This window comes from Nicotiana sylvestris, chromosome 11 (genome assembly GCF_000393655.2).
Source record: "Nicotiana sylvestris chromosome 11, ASM39365v2, whole genome shotgun sequence".
NCBI lineage: Eukaryota > Viridiplantae > Streptophyta > Magnoliopsida > Solanales > Solanaceae > Nicotiana > Nicotiana sylvestris.
The window spans coordinates 11,914,081-11,941,342 of NC_091067.1; the positions used below are offsets into that span (position 1 = coordinate 11,914,081).

General features: G+C 36.0%; 1 protein-coding gene across 3 annotated transcripts; it reads right to left on the minus strand.

Moving 5' to 3' along the window:
* Nucleotides 1-3,374: 3,374 nt before the first annotated feature.
* On the minus strand, nt 3,375-25,657 carry LOC104212813 (protein ENHANCED DISEASE RESISTANCE 2-like). 3 transcript variants are annotated; one of them, XM_070162420.1, is made up of 23 exons: nt 25,392-25,479; nt 25,240-25,306; nt 21,990-22,064; nt 21,790-21,843; nt 21,483-21,548; nt 20,682-20,740; nt 20,260-20,336; nt 19,847-19,972; nt 19,410-19,444; nt 18,558-18,658; nt 18,392-18,487; nt 17,336-17,400; nt 11,633-11,704; nt 11,014-11,184; nt 9,903-10,102; nt 9,728-9,794; nt 8,561-8,736; nt 7,289-7,390; nt 5,753-5,800; nt 5,342-5,485; nt 5,178-5,273; nt 4,862-4,963; nt 3,375-3,735 (listed from the first exon to the last, which is right to left on the minus strand). In XM_070162420.1, the coding sequence occupies exons 2-23, from the start codon at nt 25,279-25,281 to the stop codon at nt 3,643-3,645; spliced, it is 2,067 nt and encodes a 688-aa protein (XP_070018521.1). In that variant the 5' UTR covers nt 25,282-25,306; nt 25,392-25,479; the 3' UTR covers nt 3,375-3,642. The 3 variants fall into 3 exon arrangements, with proteins under 3 accessions (XP_070018521.1, XP_009760467.1, XP_070018522.1); XM_009762165.2 differs by having other exon boundaries at nt 25,240-25,657; XM_070162421.1 differs by lacking the exon at nt 25,240-25,306 and having other exon boundaries at nt 25,392-25,656.
* Between the last annotated feature and the right edge of the window lie 1,605 nt (nt 25,658-27,262).

A 27,262-nucleotide genomic window follows, 5' to 3' on the forward strand; every position in this document is an offset into this window, starting at 1 on the left:
ATTGAATTTAGCCTAAAAGTGCATCTTTATTCTTCTGTTTCATGTTTAATAGAATCATTAGTTAGTGCCTTTTTAAATGTAAAAGTCGGTTTACAGTGGTAAATTTTATATAAGTTTGATTTTTTTTTTTTGTGACATGTCGGTATTTCAGAAAATGATCAAGAAATGAAATAGGACATTTTAAAAGATGTCTAACATAATCTTATTATTATGATTATTGATATAAAAAAAAGCTAAATGAGACATTGCAAAGGGGGTTAATAAGTTCTCCCAAAATTATTGGTTGGTAATCTGCTGACAATTCATTTCTTATTTATCAACTAATTCTTTCCCATTGGTAATTTTTGAATTTTCTTATTTTGTACCTCGCACGGCTAATATTAGTTGTGCGAGACTTTATTGTATCTCATAATATAATGTATTATACCCGAAGTTTTGTGGACCCTAATATGTAAGAATTGGGTCCATTTCATTGTGAGACGAAAACAAGCCTCACACAATAGTGTCAGTTGTGTGAGACACATAATAATTTTTTTCGTAATTTTTTATTTTTTCTTGCTGAATAAAGATACCATTTTTATTGAAGGAAGAAACTCATATATTTGACACAGCCCCTGCTAAATCAGTTCAGAAAGTAAACAAAGCATATAAAGGTAGAAGATCCCAAAATTAATTTGTCGTTCTTAAGCCATTTATAGATTTTGATCTTCCAAAAAGAGCGAGAGCATCTGCAACCTTATTCGCCTCCATGGATAAATAATTCAACACATAAAAATGATGCAGTTTGTGAGTTTGAGTTAATTTGATCAATTAGTAAACGGGCAAGGACTCTTTGTTACGAGTCGTGAAAATGAAAAAACTCGTGATAAAAAGTGCTTTCTCCTTTAATGAACCTTACATTAAACGAATTAAAAGTCGGATGCTAACACGAATATAACGAATGAGAAACCCAATTTTTTTTGTATATTTATAGCACAAAAAATGGCAGTTTTAAGTTTTTGAAAAGAAGCTAACTAAAGTGTAAACATGTCACATGAATTTCAAAATCATGGGAGAAATTTAAAAGTAGTCAGATTTACAAGTGGTCATTCAAAAATAACTTCAGTTTCAAAAGTAATCGAAATTTAGCCACTTTTCATGTAAAGATAAATCTGAACGAAAACACTGTTCAAATTATATATACCGGTCCAGCATAGTATAATGGAACTTTACTCGTGTTGGAGTTCCAGCATAATATGCTGAAAGTTCGTACACAAGTGCACCTATCTCCAGTATATTATGCTAGAACTTTCCGTATTACAGCAAGATAGTGACTATTTTTTAATAACTTTACAAATGCTGGCTACTTTTAAATGACCGATCCATAAACTGGCTAGCCGCCGTATTCCCACCAAAATCATATGTGCTAAGAAGACTTGTTTAACTAGAAATAGTACAATTTGCATTAATAACCAAAACCGAAAAGCAAGAGTCATAGGGTTAAAAGGGGGACAAGAATTCTACAAAATGAGTTTCCCTAGACAAATTGGAATGAAAAAGAAAATGGAATTTCATCTCCTCCGTGTGGATTTGTATGGATTTGTAGTTGGATAAGTACACTTCTTTTTATGAACAAAAAAGGCAAAGTAAAGTAACTAAATTCGGTTCCCATGAATAAACAGCCATTAAGAGTAGAGGGCAAGGTCTGCATACATACTATCCTCCTCAGATTTCACTTGTGGGATTTTCCTGGGTTGTTGTTGTAAGAGTAGAGGCGGACCCAAAATTTTAATTTTAAATATTAAATTCTTTAAATTTAAAAATTATGTACTATACAATGTAGCAGCTTGGAGCTCAATTAGGGGTCGAAAACCACTTGCATACTTCCTCGGTTGTTACGGGCTATTACATAGGAGCAGGGTTTACCTGATGCGCATTCGAAGAATAGCGACAGTGCGTTCCCTGGTTTAAACAAAACAAAAAAATAATACTAAACTTAAAGCTCAACTCAGAGGCAATGCCGTTAAAAGTTTTTAGTATTGAGAGTGGCCCTTCAATTTAAATGGAGAAACTGGTGGGGTAAAGATTGGCACTAAAATTTGTGATTTTGTCAAAATTAGTGGGTACAGAAACAAACGTATGTGTGGCCAAACACAACCCACCATCCAAAAAGTTAAAAAAACACAATCAATCATAAAAAATTTAAAAAAATTAAAGGGGAAATATGTTTGGCTTCAAGGTTTTGATTCAGTGGAAAGAGCGCAACCCGTAATTTGTTGGTTAAGCGCACATCACGAGTTCATACCCTGTCAAAAATATATAAAAAAAACGTAATATTTAAATTAAGAAAAGTAAATAGGCAAATCCGTTATTCACTGAATTTTCAATATTGTAAGCCTTATTCTTACCCTTTAATAGGAATCCATAAGCAGGAATAGAAGTTGGCCTTAGTGATCCGATGGTGCCGAGTGGAAGGGCTGTCGTACCCTTGACCGCTCTCCCTTGAACCTGAATTAGTTGAGAGATGAATTCGCACTACATTTTTTCAAATCAAAACCCCCAATAAGGTGACCTTTGGAGATTTTTCGCTTTTCAAAATTAATTATTAGATAAAAGGGTTATTTAAGCAAATAAAAAGTAGGTATAATATTAAGAATTAGGTGAAAAAAAATGAATAAAGTGATGTTAGAATAGCAGCAAATAGAAAAGGTAAATTATTCCATTTCTTTTTTCTTCTTTATAGGTTTTGTAAACTCCTCTTTTCACCAACTCTTTTGACCACACAATTTCAAGTGGGGAATGATAAATTAAAGGAGACATATACCAAATCTTTTGGATCACTCAATCACATAATATGTGACATTTTTGCTAATATAATGGAGGAACACATCAATTATTTGACAATAAAAATTAACTTCAAAACATGATATTATTCTAAATTTGCATCTAAAATATTGATCTTAATTGGGTTTGCAAGACACCAACCTGGATTTGAGCTACTTATGAGCTTAGATCATTTTCGGCTATGCCTCAATCTTAAATTAGTTAGGATCGATATATGAATTCCTTGTTATTTAATAGATTAAACCACGCAATTACTTACTATAACTTTCCTCCTTTATCTGAAGTAAACATTATATTTTACCAAGATCTTATAAGTGGAGTTAGGTTGCATTATGGGGTGGGATAAATTATTTTGAGAAAATGACATTGTACAATCGCTCTCAAAATAATAGCCGAAAATATATATTTTTTGTATATATACATTTCTGTATGTTAGATACAAAAAATATACAAATTTTATACACTTTTGCAGTTACTTGATGTAAATAGTTTCAGCTGCGGGCTAAAAATTATCTTTGCCCAATTATTCTTGATGTTTAATACTTCACATAAAGGAGTGACAATCACTATATATATGTCATGAAAAGTATAGGGATTTTGAGTATTCACACAACACTCATCTCAGTTACAACTTCTGTTTCAAGAATCAGGTTTTCTTAGTACAACATGCGATTTTGCGCTGTTCTTGGTATATCATTTTTGACAACTGCGTCTCAGTCCCAAATGAGTTGGGATATCATTTTAGTACACAAATTAATAATAATGACTCCACTATATTCGATTTCAAGGGGATTAATGACCCTCACTAACGAAAGAATCTCAGCTCTCCAATGGCACAGCAGAATCGACCTTCACCCGATTTAATCTAACAGTTCCAAGAATGTATTCAGGGAGTTCAGCCTCTTCTTTTGCCTGCAAATGTATGTATAACATGGTCATGTGCAAGTGACATGAATTGTTAGAGAATAACAAATGCAACTGTACTATTTACGGATATAAAACCAGGATGTCGAGAACTTGTTCATTATTAACATGAAATGTGTCCTGCACAGGCATTCACTTAACATAGCAGCTTTAGAATATTTCACTTTTCTTTTTACCGTTTGTTCTATTATTTGGCTTGATAGTGAATGATTGAGTTGATTCACGACCCATTTCTAGTATTATTAGGTAATATACGATTATCGTGTTTTAGGTTTGGAAGTATTTTAAACTTCAATGGTGGAGAGGGTAGAGGCGTACTCAGGATTTGAAGGTCGCGGGTGCACTTTTTGATTCAACCAAAATTTACTCTATATATAGGGTGCCCGCTATTAATATATCACTATTTTCTAAAGATATATACATGTATACATGAGATTTTTACCGAACTATACGGGTGCCGGTGTCCCCTCTACCTATTGCATTGGTATGCCTCTGGGAGAGGAAAACAACAAAATCACTATGTCCTGTGCATTGTTAAGAGAGACACAGAGAGAGAGACGGAGGGAGGGAGGGAGCATTAATCAAGCTACACATAAGTGCCAGAAACAACATGCGAAATGGTATATCATTTCATAAAGTTGTCATTCTAAACTTTCTTTTTTGGTTTCCCACCCAGTTTTTAGTGCCCCTCTGTAGTCCGACTAATCCGGATACGCGCCGGAAAATCTGATTTTGGGGGACAAAGCGCCTCCTACCAAAGGCGACTCCATTATAGGACTCGAAGTCCAGTGGCGAAGCCAAGAATTTTCCCAAGGGTGTTCAAACTTGAAAGAAGTGAAAAATTCTCCAACAAAGGGTGTTCAATATATGTTATATACCTCTAAAACCTAATATTTAACCTATATACACAATGTCAATTGACCACCCTTAGGATAGTATAGTTTCCCCCTGGCTCGAACCCGAGACCCTTGGTTAATGATGGAGGGGTACTTACCTTTGGTGGTTCATTCTGAACTACTTGAAGATTAGACGGTTTTACTCCTATCGAGCCAAGTTCCTTCTTTGGTAAGAACTGATCAGATGGAACATAATCTCAAGGAGAAGAATGACATACCTCTATTAAAATAGCAAGATCAACGACAAGGCTTGTCACATATCCCAGTACAAGACCAATGACACCTCTTGCCACAGATGATGAACCGATGTCCACATCAATCTGCATGCGTGAAGTTCCATTTGAGGATTAAATCAGTGAAGGAAGCATATGTATTGAAGAAAGCCACTTGAGCTCACTAATTCAGCAAAGCCATGCAAGCAAAAAAAGCCCGGGCGCAGGAGAAATATTTTCTTCCTTTATCTATAATATTTATCTCAAAGAAACTTTTTTTTAAAGTTATATCTAAGTCAAGAAAATGAACTTGGAACCTAACCTCCAGAAAGTTATCTTGTCTAAGGTATTTGCAAGTTACTGCCTTTCCCAATAGGCAAGCTTTAGTTCCCACGGCACGTTTAACCATCCAGTACCCCTGTGATCAGAAGCAATTAGCAATAGAGTGTAAGGAAAGAAGTCTGCTACTGACAAAGAAACTGATACCTCAATGATGCTTGGAATCAGTTTGAATCTTGAATCACGAAAAGAGTCAGTTCCATCAATGAATTTACCCAACAATGAATTCTTATTTACAGGTCTGTCAGCAGCATAATAAAGAACCAGGCTGTAATTTGGTTTAGCCGGAACCTGAAAACCAAGCGAGAACACAATTAGTGACATTTCTTACAATTAACTTTTATTCAACAAGATTACATTTTTTCTGGTTAACGACCCAAATTCTGTCCTTTCCTTTTAAAACTGCTTTTGTAATTTTCAAGTTATTTGTGAAACAGCTGAAATGAGAGAAGTCATATGAAACACTTAATGAAACAGAATCTTAAGAATAAATTTAGAAAGTGCTTGGTATACCGTGGTCTATTAAACATTAACAAGGGAAAAGCCAAAAAGACGTACCATGAGGTTAATTATGAGGACAAATGGAAGTTTTTTCCCTGCATCAGACTGAAGTTAAGAAAACACTGTGAGCAACGGATATGCTTAGCAGCTAAATAGAATCATGAAATAAGATCGATAAGAGAAATATGCTCAGTGCAAAAGTTAGCCATCAATGCCCTAACATTTCTCAGTTAAGAACATTGTTTACTGGTTGAATTCAATGAAGCTCTTTAAACACTACATCGATCAGTGCAAAAACAAGCCATCAATACCGGAACATTGCTCAGTTAAGAACATTGTTTTACTGGTTGAATTCAAGGAAGCTCTTTAAATCCTACCACGATCACCTTATAAAGAGGAATGAAGTACACCAGCAAGTTACAGTGTTTACTCTACGATGCTCAAGAGACAAACTGATATATATTAATATGACTATAATGTGAAATAGCAGATAGAGATCTTTGTTGTCCCCCTTTTTTTTAGTTTCCCACTGCTTTTGCATCCTCTAAGAACTTGCAACTATTTTGAATACTTCATATAGGGGCTGACACTAACTTGATGAACGGAAACGTCTAACTTTACCTCTTAAATTTTTTGTAAAAGACATAAAAGTGGATGGTTTAAAAAATATCATGACACAAATATGGAATAAAGGTAGCCAAAAGTTTGACATTGATCATAATATTAGGGAGAAATTTGGAAGGAGAAACACGCACGGAAGGATAGAGAACACCTCTGGTAACTCAAAGGTAATAAAAAAGGACAGCCCGGTGCACGAAGCATCGCGCGTTTAGGGGAAGGGCCGCACCCAAAGAGGGTGTGATGTAAGCAGCCTATCCTGATGCAAGCACCAGTGGTTGATTCCATGGCTCGAACCCGTGACCTATAGGTCAAACAGAGACAACTTTACCGTTGCTCCAAGGCCCCCCTTCGTAACTCAAAGGTAATATGGGCAGCAAAGAAGCCACCATGACTAGTCAAAAGCTAAAATGAACTATATACAAAGGCAAAGGATGAACTATCTGGCCTTATTCTTTTCATGTATTTTCCATTTCTTTTCCTTTCAAGTTAATATGTAAAACTTTACAAAGTTTTCCATCATACAACAAAGTTTGCAGTGACTTCAAAGAGATAAAAGGTGACTTCAAGTAAGTTTACAGGCAGTATTTGCCTCAAAAAGTCAGGTATCTGAGCGTAAACTGTAGGAGATAATTAGCAACATGTCCTTTGTGCCAGTAAAAAATATAGAGAACTTCTAGTACATTTTGTCTTTATCTTTATATTGTATATTGCTAGTCTGAGATGAATTTTTATGGAGAAACACGGTCAGTGAGGAATCATATAGCTGACCCCAACTTGTTTAGGACTGAGGCGTAGTCGTTGTAGCATATCCTTCCAGCAATATTTAGACAAATTCAAATAAATAAAAATTTCAGTGTCTGGTACATTAATTTGAAGTATATTATCTTTTATTACTTTATAATTTGACTAAAAAATTGAATTTATCTAGAGGATAAGCAAAATGCAGTCAGGTAATAAGTGATTCTTCTATACCTGAACAAGACACTTAGAATGCAGAGCAACCTTTGTGATGCACTCATCCACCTTGAACCAGTCAACTGCGATAAGCTTGAGCAGGGGATCTCCACCAGTGACCTTGGAAAAATTGCAATTACGATGATTCAATCGAGCTTAATTTTTTATAGAACCATCATTATATGGAAACAATGGAAATTATTTGCGCCAAATAAATGTTAGCACCAGTGATCAATTATGCAAGTAAACTACCATGACTTAAACTATGAGGTAAGCAAGGAGTTTAAAAGATGGCTCTGCTTTGGTTATGAACAACAAATAGAAAACCAATTGTTCAAAGGTGCAATGCTTTATGAGCCAATAATAGGGGTGTGCATTCGAATCGGTTTATCGATAAATCGAATCGATTATTTGTTATCGGTTTATCGATTTCGATTTATCGGTTTATCGATTTCGATTTCGATTTCAAAATTTTCCTTATCGATTTATCGATTTCGATTTCGATTTTGTCCTCTTCGATTATCGGTTTATCGATAAATCGATAAGCTACAGTAATTTTTTTTATTTTTTTTATTTTTTTTAATTTTTTTTTACCCTTATTCTATAATACCCTTTCCTTTACCCTAAGTCCCTAACCCTATTATTTCCTCTACCACATTTAAGGAATGATCATATTTAAAGCTCAAGTAAATGAAGTTCAAATTAATGGAAAACAGAATTAGCCGTGATGATGTATTTTGATTTTTTGTTTGTTTATACCGTTGGAGTGTTGGTGGCATACATTTGATCCCTTACTTTAGTTTCGTTGCATGTGCTTGTTGACACAATTTTTATGTTATAAACGGTGCTCTTCTTATTTTAGCTTCCTTTTGTCCATATTAGTTAGGTGTGTTTGTAGCGATATACTTTCTGTGGAATCCCGTAAAATTTCTTATTGGTGTAATCGATAACCGAATCGATAAGCCCCAAAAATCGATAAATCGAAATCGAAAAAATCGAAATCTTATTGAAACGATAACGATAAGCATATGTACAAATCGATAATCGATAAGTAATTATCGATAAGGGTCAAAATCGAATCGATAAATCGAATGCACACCCCTAGCCAATAATACCCTTGGCCTTTTCATTTTTCTTTTATCTTCAACACTGCTAAGTACGTGACTCTTGTGATTAATTAGAGAGCTGGAAAAAAATTCTGAAACTTGTACATCTCCAGCATTAGACAACTACAAGTGAAAACTTAGTCCAAATATTCGAATAAATAATATTTCAAGAATGAAAAGCTACCTTTGTACTGTCTTTCAAGTATGTCTTCCCTCTGATCATGAACCCAGAACCACTTGGCGAAGACCAGCAATCAGAGTCGCTCTCACTCTTACCCAGCCGCATGGTACCGTGAAACTGACTTGGATCAAGAGTTAATGGAGGTACATCAGGATTTAGTTCCTTACTAATGTCTGGTGCTGCATGCGACATTGAACATAATGTTTTAATAAAGTTGTTTAAGAGACTTTAAAGCAACGAAAGATAAACAGCAGTATCATCTAAAGACCACTCACTCTCGGCTCCAGCAAAAATGGTACATAGTGAAGAGAGTGATTTATGCAGCGTGTTTGAATTTTTTGCAGACTTCTAGACTAAACATTCGGATCTAGGCTAAAAAACCAATGCTTCTGTTTTTCTTTTTTTGGATAGGTAAAGGTAATTTTATTGATATCCAGAAATAAGTGTATGGTGTTACAGTAAGAGAATAGCTACAGCAATCACATATTGTGTAATACAACAACTATGCCTCAATCACATATTGCGTACTGAGCTCAAAAAATTTATTGCCATCTAAATGATTTAAATCAGTCACTACAGCCATGTTGCAGCAAGAAGATAGAAGAGAGATACATCTAAACTTTACAATAATCACGGATTCCATTTCAAAATTATCTTCCATTTCTCTCCTTCCAGATGAACCACCATAATGTCGTAGGGATTGTGTTCCAAACCAAGGTTCAAGCCTATACTAAACCTTTCCTGTACCGGCAGAGCAGAGGACTTCATGAGTTAAAAAAAGACCCAAGACACTGAACGTTACATTCCAAAGTTGGGAGGTGAAACTGCAGCAGAAGAACAGATGGTTGACATCTTCACTTCCTTTTTCACAGAGAGCACATCTGTCGCAAATGTTAAAGCCGCTTTTATGGAGATTCTTTTAAGTTAAAAACATCTTTCGTGTTTAATTTTAATTGGTCCTTGAAAATAAGGACTAAAGTTCTTCAGAAGTAGCATCTCAAGTTACTCATTCATGATCTGCTCCGTATTTAGAGTAATTGATCATGAAGATGAAGGACTACATAGATGCTTCCACATACGATACACCAAAGCAAGAAATGTAGGGGTGGAGAAAAAATAAGAAGAAAGAAAGAAGAAACTAATAAGGATGAGAAGAACGAAATTTAATACCTGATGTCCTCTTTAAAGCCAAGCTTGCTATGCCCCATGAAACATTTTTTAGCTTGACTTTTTTGTCCTGTCAAAGAGGTAAATAAAGGGTTCAAAGGCAAGGTAATTGAAGCAGGCAGTCTCCGGAAATAATCCACTGCTTTTGATCGATTGAGGAACACGAGAAATGACAAACCTTCTTACTGGTTACTTGGTCATCACTATCTTCATCAGATGATGAGGACTCGTCACCTATTGCATCGTAGAATTCATCTGATCCCACTGTATCCTCAAGCTCATTGCTTGATATAGAAACATTAGATGTTTTTGAATGAACAACTACTGTGGATGATTCAAATGTAAGTGCTGGATTTGCTCCAATATATTCCTTCAGACCTACACAAATAATTAAAATAAGACGTTGGATGATAATGGTGACATTAGTAGAGGAATATCTTCCAGGAAATATACGAAGATGATGAATGCAGGCTAAGGTGTAAAATTGAAGGAAACACAAAATAAGTGTTTAGTGCATGCAGGAAGTAGAGATTGAATAAACGGCCCCTTGCATCCTTTGAGATAGTTGCAAGCAAATCAGAATACTGTGTTAAAAGGAACAAGAGGCAGAAGGGACTTTTGGTTCATTACTACTGTCAAACTACAATGGAAATGTAAAGCATTTACGTTCTACTTCGAACCCGTATTCACATATCCCACCTTTGTATATGTATCTCTCTTTTAATCTTTCTTTTATTAAAAAATTAAGGGCAGACCAGAGGTAGAGAGAGTGATTTAACTAGTTGAGGCTTTCAGGCAAATGATACACAAGGAAGGAAAAACATAGACAGCTCTCAGATATAGGAAATGAGATTCTATACATTGATTAGAAAAAAAGCTTCTTAATCGGATGTGGAAGGTAAAAGGAGAATTAATTTTACATTGCCTAAGAAAGGAAAACTGGGGAATAAGACGGAGAGAACAGAAAGGAATATGAAGAGGTAGAGTTCAGCAGACGATATAGACTTCAATTACATAATAAGAGCAAAATCAGAAACAACTCAATCTTCGTTCAACATGAAAGCAAATATAGGGAACAGAAGAAAACAAGGCATCATCAATGTCAAGAAGAATATGCTCTATGAATCACCTCTCTCCCTCCCCCCCCCCCTCTCTTTCTCACACATATTCTGTTGGATAGGTAGCGCAAAAGATAATTCGGAAGCTAAAAAGATGCAATGAATGGTGTAATTAGGCTTCCTAACACAACTCATGAGCTTCCAGAAAACATAGGTAACAAATCAACCAACCTGCCACTTGACTCAACATTCCAAAAGGAAGTGTCCTCTCAAATTTAGAAAACTCATTATTCTTCCACTTAAACCAGTGCTTAGAATGTATCTCCAGAATCAGTGTCACAAGGCATCTTGCAGGATTTAATGTGGAGGAAGTACTTATATTGCTGATCTCCCAAGAAGAAGCTACAATTTAACATAGTTTAGTCAGGAACAATCAGCAATAATTAAGAATGCGTAGTATCTTATCGTAAATTTAATCTAGAATGCTAACATCAAACTAATAAAATTTTCATGATATCAGCAATGTCTTGAGACACCAATAAATAGTCACATTTTCTCGCAGATCCACCGTTGAGGAAGATTTACAGTATTATATAGTAAAGCAGTGGAAGTAAAACCTCACTACTCCACAAATATTTTTGATAGGTTAGATAGCATAAATTAGTCAAGAGACATGAATTTCCAGACCACAAACATCTGCTGAGCTGCATTGAGTTGGGATTGACTGGATGTTAAAGACAAACACCGAGATTATAGACATTTCCAGATACACAAGCCAGATCTTTAGATACCAAATCTTTTTTTGATTAATCTTCCAGTACTATATCTTTAATGACATGGAGTTTCTTACCGTTAATTTTTATACGTCGATATCCACTTTTTGGAGGCCGCTTCTTGTATTCAGTTGGAAAATGCAAAATCGCTGCACCAAATGTAGAAAAATATCAGTCAATGAAAGCATAATAGAAACAAATAGGCTGAACAGCATATGATATGGCTGGAATTACGAAAACATAAGTTCTATTCTACTAACAGTTATTACAACGCTCTATTTCTTTAGAAATAATATGGCATGAAGAAAACAAAGAGAAAGAACCTCAAAGACAAATACGCTATCCCGTGACAGTGGAACATCCTGCCGGACAACTCATCACTTCACAAAGCACGTTAGGTGCAAGGGATAGTTGGATTGCACTCAATGCATCCCCTTCAATCTTCTCCTTGTCGGGAGCTGATATATCCGTAGGATACTTTCCGTCAATAGCATGGATTGAACCTTCCCTCCGCAGTAACGCCATCATCTGGATCTTCCAGATATTGAAGTTGTTGCGTCCATTGAATCTATCAATTTCAAACTTCATGGAACTCATATTTGCTTGTTCTTTCTCCTTGGATCGTTAAAGAATCCTGTCGCTCTGATACCAATTGTTAGCGGAAACGTAAAAGAAAGAACACAAGATTTAACGTGGTTCGGATCAAAATAATCCTACGTCCACCAGAGAACAATTGCCCTTTTAATATTAACAAAGGAAGGGGAGATTTCCCAATTACACTTAAGAGAATTTCTCTCTTAACTCTCTACTCACTACAATGTATTGTATTATTTTGGGATGATTTCTACAAGTGAAGGAGTGCATCTATTTATAGAGGTAAAGACCTCCTCTTGATGTCATTGGTGACATCAAACTACCTCCTCTTGATGTCATGGGTGACATCAAAGGAGGAAGCTTCCTCCTAGCATCCACACCAACTCTTTCCACCAACTCTTCCAATTGGCATGCCATTGTTGACTAAACATAAACCAACATTTTCAGCATGCCATTGTTAACTAAACATAAACCAACATTTTCAATCTCCACCTTGGTTTGCGTTTCGAGCGTGTGAACAACTCTGGCCAAAACTTCTAAGCTTACTGGGCAACCCCGTTGTAAGAAACAAGAAGAATCAAACCATTGTTGAACATACCACCTCCACCTAGCAACTGTTCTCTTCGGAGTTGCATCAGTTGATGCACACCCCCGCCAAGTCCTTGCAGTGTGCAAACTTAGCGAGCGGGACTATCTTGGTCAACATGTCTGCAGCATTATCGTCTGTGATAACCTTCACGACCTTGATAGTTCCCTCTTCAACAACATCTCGAATAAAATGAAATCTGACATCAATGTGTTTAGTGCGCTCATGAAATCTCTGATTTTTCATTAGATGAATAGCACTCTGACTATCACATCTAAGAGTTGATTCCAGCTGAACCAAACTCAATTCCGCTACTAAACTTTTCAACCAGATAGCTTCCTTTACCGCCTCCGCTGCTGCCATGTATTCTGCTTCTGTCGTAGACAAAGCGACAATCGACTGCAAAGTCGACTTCCAACTGACGGCACTGCCAACGAGGGTAAAGATGTATCCAGTTGTGGACCTTCTTCTGTCAAGATCTCCTGCATAGTCAGAATCCACATAACCGAGAATTGAAATACCTGTACCACTTTTTCGAAAGGTAAGACCAACACCAGAAGCTCCTTTGAGATATCTCAATATCCACTTGACAGCTTCCCAATGCCTCTTTCCTGGGCTGGACATGTATCTACTTACCACACTTACAGATTGAGCAATATCTGGACGTGTGCATACCATAGCATACATAATGCTACCAACTGCACTGGCATAAGGAATCTTTGACATATGCTCCACCTCATCCTCGGACTGAGGCATTTGTAACTCTGAAAGTTTAAAATGAGGAGCTAATGGTGTACTTACAGGCTTGCACGTATGCATATTGAATCTCTTGAGAACCCTTTCAATATACCTCTTCTGAGAAAGATGTACAACACCGTCTTCTCTTGAAATCTCCATACCAAGGATTTTCTTTGCAGCTCCTAAATCCTTCATGTCAAATTCCTTACTCAACAGTTTCTTCAAAGCATTTATCTCTGTAATGTTGTTAGCAGCAATAAGCATATCATCAACATACAACAGTAAATAAATCATTGAGTTACCAGACATCTTCTTGTGATACACACAGCTATCAAATGCACTCCTTGAGAATTCATGTGTAGTCATGAATGCATCAAACCTCTTGTACCACTGTCTAGGGGATTGCTTCAAACCATACAAAGACTTCTTTAGTTGGCATACGTGATCTTCTTTTCCCTCAGCTGGGAAACCTTCAGGCTGATCCATATAGATTGTCTCTTCTGGATCACCGTGTAAGAAAGTAGTTTTGACATCAAGCTATTGAAGCTCCAAGTCAAATTGGGCAACCAATGCTAGTAGCACACGAATTGAGCTATGCTTCACGACTGGGGAGAAAATCTCATTGTAGTCAATTCCCTCCTTCTGACTGAAACCTTTTGCAACCAATCTCGCCTTGAACCTAGCATCTTCCACTTCAGGAATTCCCTCTTTCTTTCGGTAGACCCACTTGCATCCAACTGTCCTCTTCCCCTTTTGTCTTTTCACTAAGACCCATGTCTGATTCTTGTGAAGAGACTCCATCTCTTCAGTCATGGCTAACCGCCATTGTACAGCATCCTTGCAAGAAGTTGCTTCAATATACGAGGAGGGCTCTAGATCCTTAATCTCTTCTTGTGCAGCTACGAACGCATATGCAATCAAGTTTGCTTGATCTATAAGGCGTTCCGGTTCTCGTATCTGCCTCTTCTCCCTCCCCTTCGCAATTGTGTATGGTTCATTGACAGCAAGTTCTTCAAGGTCTACATCTTCTGACTCATCTTTAACCTGAGTTTCTTGATCCTTTTCCTTGGCAAGCTCCACCGAAAGCTTCACCTGCTCGTCGTTCTTATTTCCTAAAAACTCCACGGGAACTTTACAGGGATCAAGTATAGAGGATTCATCGAACACCAAAGTTTGTACCCTTTTACTCCATCTACATACCCTACGAATATGGGCTTCTTAGCCCTTGGTTCAAGCTTTCCTTCATTAACGTGATAATAAGCTAGACACCCAGATACTCGTAAGTATGAATAGTTAGAGGGTTCACCTGACCATAGCTCATTTGGAGTCTTAAAGTCAATTGCCGATACTGGAGATCGATTGACAATATAAGCAGCAGTGTGAACTACTTCAGCCCAAAATACTTTGGACATTTTGGCTTGTAGGAGCATACAACGAGCCTTTTCAAGAAAAATTTTGTTCATTCTCTCGGCAACTCCATTATGTTGTGAGGTATGCCTGACAATCCTATGTCTTGAGATCCCATGAACCCTGCAGAATTCATTAAACTCTTCATTGCAAAACTCCAAGCCATTGTCTGTGCGAAGATACTTGATTTCCGCTCCATTTGATTTTCAACCAAAATCTTCCACTCTTTAAATGCTTCAAAAGCATCACTTTTTGCCTTCAAAAAATGCACCCAAACCTTTCGTAAGAAATCATCAATAAAAGTGAGAAGATACCTCTTTCTGCCCTTCGATGGAAGTTTAGAGGACCCCATAAATCTGAATGGATGTAGTCTAGCACTCCTCTTGTCTTGTGTTTGTCAGTGCTGAAGCTGACCTTCTTCTGCTTCCCTAGAACGCAGTGCTCACAGAAGTCAAGTGTGCTAATCTTCTCACCTTCCAAAAGGTTACGATTGCTCAACATCTCCAATCCACGTGCGCTCATATGACCCAGTCTCATGTGCCATAGTCTTGCCTTGTCATCATTAGATAACTGCACTGTAGATGCATTTGCAGAGCCAACAATGGTGCTTCCGACCAATGTGTAAAGGCCGTTCTCCTGCTTTCCTTTTAGCATGAATAAAGAACCTTTAGTCACCTTTATAGTTCCTGTTTCGCTCATGTACCTGTAGCCTTGTTCATCCAGAGTACTCAGGGAGATCAAATTCTTCTTCATATCAGGAACATGACGGACTTGTGTAATAGTCCTCACGACTCCATCATGGCAGCGAACCCGAACTGAGCCAATGCCAACTATTGCACAAGTTGCATTATTGCCCATTACTATGGTTCCTCCACTTTTCTCATAGCTGCTAAATCAGTCTTTCGAAACGTCATATGCAGAGTACAGAGTCTAACACCCATTTGTTTCCATAACTACTATTATTATTACACGATGTTGTTAGTACATAATCATTATCAAAATCATGTACCTGTTCAACTGTGGATGCACTCGCCTTTTCCTTGGACTTTGACATTGGGCAGTCTCGTTCAAAGTGCCCCTTCTTGCCACAACCCCAACACTCTGTATTCTTCTTGTTCACACGAGACTTTGATCTGTGCTTTGATTTGCTCTTTCCCTGTTGGCTAGTCCGGCCTCTCACAAAGAGCCCACTTGCCTGGTCATCTCTATCTCCTTCAATGTGCCTCCGCACATCACTAGAGTTAAGTGTCTGCCGCACTTGCTCAAGCTTGATAGGCTCCTTGCTATACATCATTGAATTCTCAATATCACGATATCCTGAAGTCAATGAAAATAGCAAAGCACATGCAAGCGTCTCCTCCTCCCTTTTAATTCCTGCAATCTGTAAGTCCATGACAAGTTTATTAAACGCATCTAAATGATCTTGTAACGAAGTACCTGACCCCATCTTAAATGTGTGAAGACGCCGTTGTAACAACATCCTTGTTGTCACTGATCGGTCTTGGTATAGCCCTTCTAGCTTTTCCCATAACTGTTTGGCCGTCTCTTCGGTACCCGTACTCACTTCACAAAGCACGTTAGGTGCAAGGGATAGTTGGATTGCACTCAATGCATCCCCTTCAATCTTCTCCTTGTCGGGAGCTGATATATCCTTAGGATACTTTCTGTCAATAGCATGGATTAAACCTTCCCTCCGCAGTAACGCCATCATCTGGATCTTCCAGATATTGAAGTTGTTGCGTCCACTGAATCTACCAATTTCAAACTTTATGGAACTCATCTTTGCTTGTTCTTCCTCCTTAGATCGTTAAAGAATCCTGCAGCTCTGATACCAATTGTTAGCGGAAACGTAAAAGAAAGAACACAAGATTTAACGTGGTTCGGATCAAAATAATCCTACGTCCACCAGAGAACAGTTGCCTTTTTAATATTAACAAAGGAAGGGGAGAGTTCCCAATTACACTTAAGAGAATTTCTCTCTTAACTCTCTACTCACTACAATGTGTTGTATTATTTTTGGGATGGTTTCTACAAATGAAGGAGTGCATCTATTTATAGAGGTAAAGACCTCCTCTTGATGTCATTGGTGACATCAAACTACCTCCTCTTGATGTCATGGGTGACATCAAAGGAGGAAGCTTCTTCCTAGCATCCACACCAACTCTTTCCACCAACTCTTCCAATTGGCATGCCATTGTTGACTAAACATAAACCAACACTTTCAAAGACGACAAAAGGTTTTGAGCTCGAAGATGTGAGCCACATGTTGTCTTTCTACTGAAATAAAGGTTCAGCCAAGGTAAGCTCATACTTCAAAGTTCATCAACGAATTTTGTATATAAAAAGAACAAACAGCACAGTTAAAACTAAGAAGCAGTTCTAACAGGCAACAATAAAAGTAGCTCTGGCACATAATACAGAAGAGCTCGGTAGAGAGAAAGCTCAGGATCCTCACTATATGTTCCATCTTGACCATGAAACCACCTCCGAGAAAAGAAAAAATCTCTCTTGGATTGCCACCTGCAAAAGAGCATCTGTGATGCATTAAAAGAAGAAGAAGAAGACTCAAGGAGACCATATTGCAAAGACCTCCAAACATAAAGAGAAGAATCATCCACATCAAAAGGGTAGAAAAAATGATAACATTACACTGCACACCAATCAGGAAAGCAAGTTATACAAAAAATAATACATTGACCATAGTATCAAAGCAGATTCATGACCAATAGTGTTTCTTCTATTACTTCATGTCGTTTGTGTTCTCCTTAATCTTAGCTTATAATAGTATCACCGAGCTTTTGAATTCAACTGCTCATAGATGCTGGTATTTCTTCTATTCTGTTTCTACATTGCTTACGTATCCAAATGCTATCTTCTGCTTCTCAACCTCCTTTTCCATTTCTTCTTTCTCATACATAAAAGTGTTATAATGCTTCAACAAGCATCTACTGACCGCAGTTCTCTTTGGATACCATATTCCCTTCTTATTTTCTGGTGAATGCTTTGAATATTACCAGCCTAAATCTCTAAACACCTCAATCTTGGATACAACCCCAACTTGGTGTTTACTATAATAAACTTAAGGCAAGTGGATATAGGAGGCACATTCAATCTTCAACTCCTCTCGTGGAATCTTTTATCTACTTGTTCTTCCAATTCATTTACTTCTTTCTCTTTTCTCTTCTTTTTCTGTCACTTACATTCTTTAACTTTAAGCTTACATTTACAAATTCCTATAGCCAAAGCATAATCGCACAGCATCCCATCTGATTCATTGACTCAACTAGCTTTTACTAGTCCTACACCAAAGACGCAATTAGCAGCAGAAGGAGCTTCTTAGAAGCAGCCATATCCAATACGTATAGAGGGCAAATACTAGTCAACCACTACATCCAGCATGATGTCTCTTATAGCTCTTCAATCAGATTTTATATGGTGTTACACAGTTTCTCAAAACTTATACCACTGTGCAGCACCATTAAGAAGCAGAATGCGAATGATTGCAACTTACCAGGAAAGTTTTCTGAGATCAAGTGTCCCATAAACAACATCACAGTGACCATCCAAAGATTCTACCAACTCCAGGTCCCCTGTTAATGTATCCCACCTGCAAGATGACTATTAGGCAGGATTGTCGTTTATAATTCCACAACTTTCAAGCATTCAGAGAAACATACTCGTATCTGCGACGTCGATCAAGACCCAAAAGCACGTCAAAGACAGTATCTGCACTAGCTTCGACAACAGCAACGGCCTTGACAAGAACTCCTTTACCAGTCTACAAGAAAGGAGAAAAGAATGCCAGGTAAGTTATTGATTGTACGAATAAAATCCAGGATAATATGAAAGACCTTGACAATGAGCATGTCAGACAAGTTTTTGACTATAAAAATAAAACCCAGACAATGTGGAATCCTTGAAAATTTGCCTTGGCAATTTTTCACATAAAAAGATATGAAGAGAAAGATGACAAAAGAAAAGGACAGAAACTTATATCTACTTTCCATTTCATTGATATTAAATCATTAGCTACCTTATCAAAGAAGAATATTAGATCATTAGCTTCTGGAAATTCATCTTAGTCTCCTTTTACGACTTGTAAGCATAATTTTGTTGTAGAGTAGAAGCAATTTGCTTATGCTACAGTAAGTAGCCAATCAAAATGATTTCTGCCCTTCCTCAAACTTGATAATCAGCAAGATGTCATATTAATCAGAAATCAACTCACTGACGAAGGAATTAGAAAACAAAAGTTATAAGAGCATATACTACTTGATCAGTTTGTTCGATCCTGAAGGCCGTCCGTAAATTAAGATAATTTAATGCAGATATATATTTTTCATAGTTTACTTATCAATATATATATAGTTTAATAAACAAAAAAGATCACATACATCAGTACAGCAACTAAAGAGTAACCTTAAAGATTTATCATATGTCTTAATATGTACCAATAAGCAGCAGTCTAGACATTCCAATACAGTATAAACTTGCAATCACGAAAGTAAATCCAGTGACATGGCAGATACCTTTTTGTTTGCCATATCTTCAAATATCCGAATACCTACACTACAAAGAAGGTGGGAAACAACATTAGAAAACGAATTACAACATTTGAAGAACGCAATATTTTAGAAGCATAGAAGGTAATTTATAAAAAAGTATCTTCCAACTCTAAAATTCAAGTAAAGATCTACCTGAAAAAGATCATTTTAAAATCCTAAAGCAAAATTTTTATTTCCCTTTTTGTACTACTAATCAAGAATAAGATATCCGAAAGCACATACTGCACCAGGAAGATAGCTAATATCTTCCTTTAGCATGATCACCTGAAAGTTAGCCAATTTCCTCTCCAAGCTTTGTTTATGTATTTAAGCTCCATTTATTTTGTTTTTCTTTTTTTAAATTCTAATCCAATAGCTTATTTTAAATATTATTTCTTATTGAAGAAGATGAAAAACCATACCATCAAGAGCACGAACGCATTTCCACTCATGTGCTTCAATTACATCTGCACCATCTGCTTCAAAGTACACATCTGATTCACCATTGGCACCTAAGCTTGAGGCTTGGCGCAAAAGGTTCTCGGGACCTATGCATTAGAGAACATTTTAGAAAATTTATTTTTATTTCGAAAATGTTCAGATTCGCACATTAAGGACACTGTGGGTTGATTATATTGGGGATAGCATCATCAACATTTGTTACAACAGTCAAAGAACAAGGTTTTATAAAGCAAAAAAATAAAAGATGGAAATTATGAGAGAACGCTTAATTTGGACCCAAAAAAAAGTCATCTACAATTGAAAGCAGCACATGCACCCATAGATAGAGCAACTATTGAAAGAGAGTACCACCAACAGTTCCCTCGCTCCTCACCTTGTCCTATTCTTATCAGCTTCTTCAAGCCATGTGCATACCGCCGTACCCTAGGTCGATGTCCGTCAAGGTTAATCCTTCAAGAGAGAAAATTAATTTACATGAGATACAGCAACTATATAAAGAGATAGCATGGAAAAGAATAAAGCATATAAGAAGCAACATCACAATGGGCTCAAGCAACAAGTCAAAGAGTTGAGAAAAACTGTAATACAGATATACACATTATTCAAATCATAAATTAGTCAGGCTTCTATTAATCACTCTCCGGATTATTGCCTCTTTTACCTTAAGGAAGAAAATAGAAGGGGGGGGGGGAGTGTAAGAGGCACTTCAAATATAAATGAAATCATCTATTCACTGAGATAAGCCCAATTAAATTCAGAAGAAGCATCTTTTTCATCAGGACAGTCCCAGCATACTCGCTCTCTAACTTCAGTTTATCTCTTGCACTCTGACCTCTTGAAAGCTCATAATCTGCCTGCGATGAAATAGTCCAGTATGAGAAACAACAGTTAAATCAAAGTAACATTTGACAAATTCTTTCATGAACATCATGTTATGATAGTTTGGGATCAAACAATTATATTAAGAAAACCCTGCTTTCGGGAGAAAACTAACGGCTAGAAGAAGCATCCATTTAGAGTCGTCTTTCCTAATGCACTCTTAAGCAGGAAACAAACGACTACTTTTTCTCATTCTGTTTTTGTACTTTATTATCACATCTTTCCTTTAATATCAGAAACCACAAATTCAGAATTTTGCATATGTATATGACCTAATTTGACTAGCACAAGAGTAGAAGAAAAAAATTTGGTCAAAAAGGAAAAAAGAAATGTCCAGTCCCTCTTATATGTTGTCTGCACTTTCTCTTTATTTGCTACACTACAACTCAAGTGATATGCATTTGCAAGGGGAATGGCACATGAAAGTTAACAAAGATGTTAAACTCAGCTAGTTCCGTCTAAGATTAGACCAAATCGTCAAGTCTAACAAGTTCAAGGTCAAATCAGCCAAATTGGATCAAAGTGCAAGCCTTCTCTTGCATAAAACATACATTACAATTATACACAGAAAAGTTTAGAACTGTGGAGAGTATTAGTCTTAAGGGAAAATGGACTAGCACATTTTACATGCAATAAGTAGAATATGAAAACCATGTAAATAGTATTCACGATTAAAGGAAAAAGAAAATCAAGTCAAAAACTCCCATCATGCAATACCTGTTGTTTTGCTTGATCAAAGGCTTCCATCCATATTCGGACCTCACCGGGCGAAGCACAAGCAATCTTACAGCAATAAATTTCAATCAAGTATTAGCCTCCTCAATATAAAATAGCCCATGAAACTCACTAACTCCATCAATGAAGAAATTAATAATTGAGAGAGAATAGCATAGAAGAGTTCACGGAAACATTTTGGACTTAAAGACGAGATGGATTCATACACCTAGAGAGATTGCTTAACAAAAGAGAGATAAGCAGCACCGGCTTTATTAATAATATAATGCATAAAGAATGTCCCACTTACTTCTCCCTTTTTTGACTCGTCCAGCCGATTCTGAAACCTCAACACATAGAGATCCTAGAAAAGGACAAAAGAAAAAAGAAAATATCATTAGATATCCGCAAAGAAAATTTATCTGGAATTACATGATGTACCATTTAAAAAAAGAGCCAAAATTATGCTGAAAGGGTCAGAGGATCAATATTAATGATTCTGAGCCTCACCCCATGGTTAACTCTTCGACGGCCTAACTCCTCCACCATAAGCGTGTGATTTATAACACCCCTCCTTATTGGTTTCTGCAAAAAAGGATGTAATACCATAAGTCACAGCATTCGATCTTTGTGCAATAAATACATCGGTCACTAAGATACTCCTTTTTGGTCACCAGACCCCACTTGTTGGAATTCACTAGGTTTGTTTTTGTTGTTGGTGGTGGTGGTGGTGTTGTGATCAAGCACGAAAATAGTTGTGTTCCATGAAGCAATTGTTCGATACACGTTTGACAATGAATGCGAGGAAATGGGCTATGCATGCGAACTATAGAAGCATTGCCACTAAAGATGGCCAGCAAGTTCTAGGCATACAAAGAAACAGATAGATGACAAATTTGAAAAAAATTAAAGAATATTGCCAAGGTTTACCTAATCGGATATCTCTCAGGCAACGTAAAGTTGTTCCCTTGCAAAAAGTAGCTATATTCACAAAGAATATGTGGTTTTCCCACTGGTTAGGTGTTTCCTAGAAAGAGCTACAAGCACACTGTGACCAATGGAAAACCACATATTCTTTATCAGCAATAACATAATCCAGATACCAGTTCCTCCTCATGTTTTACAAAGTGTTTCTGACCTCACCATATAGAGCTCTCAAAAAAAGCTTTAGTCTCGGCTAAGACAGAATGTGAAAGCATACTAATTTTCCTTATGTTCCCACTCAACGAAACTGTGTTGCAAGGATTCTTACTTTTATTCACTCTTTAAGTTCTAATTTTTTGCCTCTACACCAATCTATCAGTTAGAATTTACATGAAAATGGGCACGCCACTATGTTACACAAATTATTTCAGGAAAGGGAGCAAGTTTAATAATAGAGTTCACACAGAACAATTGACAAGAAGTTGCTCTGTGGGAGGACTCATCCACAAAAAATATGTTGAATATTAAGAGAACTGCAAAACAGACAAAAAATTACATTGCATGAAACCTAACCCAAACTATGATAATGAGGATAAAGAGTAGCTTTAGTGAAGCAACAACAATCTACTCATTATTCTTTCACCTTCAGCTACATTTATGTAGCAGTGTGCCCACATCAACAGTATGATTTACCAAAGAGTAACATTAATGTATTGCACCTCAAGAAGTGCTCTAAATGGCACCTCTTCAGATAATGCTCATAGATTGCCTTTTCAATCATTCCCAATAAATAGTAATATCTTTACAAACTTCATAAAATAACACCATTTCTTGTGCAAATCTACTTAAGTGTGCAACCAATTACCTAATTTGACCAAACAAACTCTTTTTCTTCTTTATTTTAACCTTGATCTGTTCTCTCACAGAAAAAAATTAACCTTGATCTGGGCATAATACTTGTTTTTCAAGTTACGTTCACGCTACAAGATATTTGCAGTGCAAGGGCATGGTGAAACCATTTGGTTCAGTCAATCAACTCCTTGAATCTATCAGATTCCCTTTTAACCCAAAATTGGCTCAATCAAAATATGAATAAATCCAGTCAGACAATATATGATGAAGACATACTACCACCAATATTATTTGCAACTACAACAACTATATCTCAATCCTTAGCTAGTTGGGGTTTGCTATATGTACCATCACTATCCATGCCGCTCCATTAGACCTATCTCAATCGAATATAGCAAAAACTAACATATTTAAAATTTAGGATGCTCTATCACTAGAAGTTCTCTAAACGTTTTACAAGCATATGAATCGATAAACAAGACTAAAAGACTCCTAGTGAACGTAGGACCTAAAGCAAACATATTAACATGACTAAACCTTAACCCCACCCATTGGTATTGCCTATATGATCTTTTTCTTCCTTTACGCCCTATTTTTCACTAACTCGGCATGAATTCCAAGCGATTGTAGGTCTTTCGAGATAACTCTATTTTATGTGATTCTATGTCTACCTCGTCTTCTTTCAGCACCTTCAATCGCCATGGTTCCATACCAACGAGCCGTACATGTGAAGGTCGACATAGGACATGACTAATCCATGTCAAGTGGCCTTCTCTTATTTTATCCTTTATGTATGCTACTTGCATCTTTTGTGGAGTGCAATCATTTCGGATGAATATGCATTAAAAAAATTTCTTTTTGAGGAACTATAGCCAAAACTAAGATACCAAAAGCATCAACACCGACTTCACCTCAATTCAGCTCTCTGCTTACTCGAGAAGGTACAATTTGATCATTTGTGCTTCTTAACATAAAGATGACAACTTCGATCATCCACATAACTCTTTGTTTAATTAAAACCAATTCTAAGCAATTATCTAGTAGTTAGTAAGTGCCACATACACTAAAATTTCTACAACCATTTCAAGCAAACCCAACTCAAAAGAAACACTTAAAGACTCCAGCTAATCCAAGAGGATCTCACTCACGACTCAAAAACTTCCCATTTTAGCCATCATCAATCATCATTTAAGCCATATCACATTCTTCCAATTTCAATCCACCTAACATGATACAAACTACAAATTACTCTTTGTTTCCCATTTAATGTGACACTCTTTCCTTTTTAGTATATCCCAAAAAGAATGACACTTTTCTACGTATAGAAACAAGTTAACTTTAAAGTTTAAACTTAAAAGTTCTCATTTTACCTTTAATAAGATAATTTATAGCCACACAAACAGTGGCGGATTTAGGGGGGCGAACACCCTTCGCCGAAAAATTACACTGTATATATAAGGCAAAATCTGTTTTTTATCTCTATATATTAAGTTTTGAACACCCTTAACACAATCCAAAAGTGTAGCTTAGTGGTCAAGGGGGTTCAAAATCTACATAAGGTCATGAGTTCAATTCCCACTAGCTACAAAAAAAAAAAAATTTGAACCCCTTTCGTGGAGATCCTGCGCCACTGCACACAAAATGTACATGCGGTATGTTTTAGACCACAAGTTTCAAAAACTTTCTTTCTTAAATGCCATTCCCAGTCAAAGTCCATCACATAAAATGAGATGCAGGGAGTACTATCCACCTAGTGCTAAGAGCCGCAGCTCGTGATCGGGTTAGACGCACATCACGGATTCAAACCTGCTGCAGACAAAAATCTGATACATAAGCGGAGAAGGATAGAAGGCCAAGCCCATTATCCAACCGAGTTTTGAATCGCGCGCCACTGGCCCTTGGAAATTTCTCAATTATCAAGAAACTTAAGTTCCAGGAACAAGAAACTAATTAAGCAACAAACATCATAACATTTGATACTTACAGTGCCAGGATTTTCATGGGGGTCTCTCTTGTACATTTCCATGTACTTGCCACGTATGTACAAGAACCTAAGGTGACAATATTCATGCCCAATTGAATTAACACCCAAATGATAAACCCACCCAAAATATTCAAAACTATCATTATTTCCACCTTTTTCATCAGCTCCGCTCTCAGAACCACCACTCTCCGATGATTCACTCTTCACCTTGGGAAAAATTTGTGAAGCCATTTTTCAAGAATTATGTATAACAACACAAAAGGAGAAAAAAAATCGATCTTGAAATCACTAAATCAATGAAACAGGGAAAAAGAAAGTAGTGGGATTCTTCGCTTTGAGAATCAGAATGTAGAAATAGGATTTGTGGGGGACGGAGTATTTGTATTGATTGTATGGTATTGGAATTGACGTGAATGAAACAAAAAAGGAAGTCAAAGGTAAGTGAAAATGGTTTGAGTTGTAAAGACCAAATTAGGAAAAGTACTCCCTTTTTCAATAAACTACACTGTCAAATATTTAAGTTATTTAGATTGTATATAAATAATTTTAAAATTTAAATTTTTTCAGTAAATATAGATAATAATTGGATATTAACTACATAAAAAAAATTAACCATTTCTTCTATTTTATTTTTTTTGATATCATTCTTGTTGGTGTCATTGGATCCTAAAAATAGTAACTCATATTTATAGCAAAACAATTAAATGTTGAGACAATGAATGACTACTTGGATAACACTTAACTCTTTTACTACTATTTGAATTCTTATTCGGTGTGTTGATATCATTTAAAAAATATTTCTTTCTTAAAATTTCAGTTTCTAAAACATTATTTTTCAATAATAATTATTTTTATAATAATGTAATTGAAAATATTATTCTTAATTCAAAACTCATTTTAGTTGGTTATCTAAAAATATAAAAATTTCTTTAGTTAGTGAATTTTTTTTACTCCGTTTTGATATTTGACATTAACCATATTAAATATCTGAGTTATTTGAATTATATGTAAATAACCTTAACATTTAAACCTTATAAATAATTATAGATAATCATCAGATATTAATTAAGAAATACTACATGAAAAAAGACTAACATTTTCTCACGTAATAATAATTTATTTTTGCACTATTCTCACAGGTATCATTGGAACAAAAAAAATAGCCACAAAGTGAAATAATAACTCATATTTATGGCAAAGCACAAAGGTAGACACGATATAAACGATTCTTTGATTACGACGTGGCTCTTATACTACGATTTGAACTCTTATTTGGTATGATTTTATCTTTCAAAAAATATTTTTATTTTGAAATTTCAATTTCTAAAACTTTATATGTATTATAATAATAATTATCTTTATAATGATGCAAGTGAAGATATTATCGTTAATTTAAAATTTACTTTACAGCTTGTTTGGATGGTTGTTACACATTGTTTTATAATGTATCGTATCGTACTGTATCGTATTGTACTGTATCGTTTGATAAAAATAATGTTTGGATAGATTGTATCGTTTGCCATCGTTTCATGATATCAAGCACCAACAATATGAAGAATAAACTTGTAATATTATAACAAAAAATTATGATACAAGGTAAAATTACTATATAAAAAAGGGTAAATGATAAAATAAAATTATTTAATAATAATAAGGGGTGAGATCGAGAGAAAACGACAAGGTAACGACGCAACCACACCAAATCGGTCGTTACATAAAGTGGCACATTTCGTCGTTATGTAACGACCGATTTAACGATACGATACAATCAAATTTAAGTAACAATCAAAACAAACACCGTATTTAAAGTAACAATACGATACAATACAATGGGTAACAACCATCCAAACAAGTTGTTAATCAGCTATCTAAAAATTTAAATAATTCTTTGGTCGGATTTATTTTAGTATGACTCCACTTTAAGTTTATTGATATCTCTAGCCCCGAAATTTGAATTTTTAATACCCTATATATACAAAAACGTTGTTCTTTGAATCAGTAAATGTTAAATTAGTTGATTATT

Bases quoted from the DNA above. Each gene is read 5' to 3' on its own strand.
- LOC104212813 (XM_009762165.2), bottom strand. From the start codon at position 25,470: ATGGCTTCACAAATTTTTCCCAAGGTGAAGAGTGAATCATCGGAGAGT. The intron at 19,445-19,846 runs GTATGGTTTTTC...TTTGTAGTGTAG, and splicing joins ATGCGTTCGTGCTCTTGATG to GTATTCGGATATTTGAAGAT. The intron at 18,659-19,409 runs GTATCTGCCATG...CCTTTCTTGTAG, and splicing joins AAGATATGGCAAACAAAAAG to ACTGGTAAAGGAGTTCTTGT.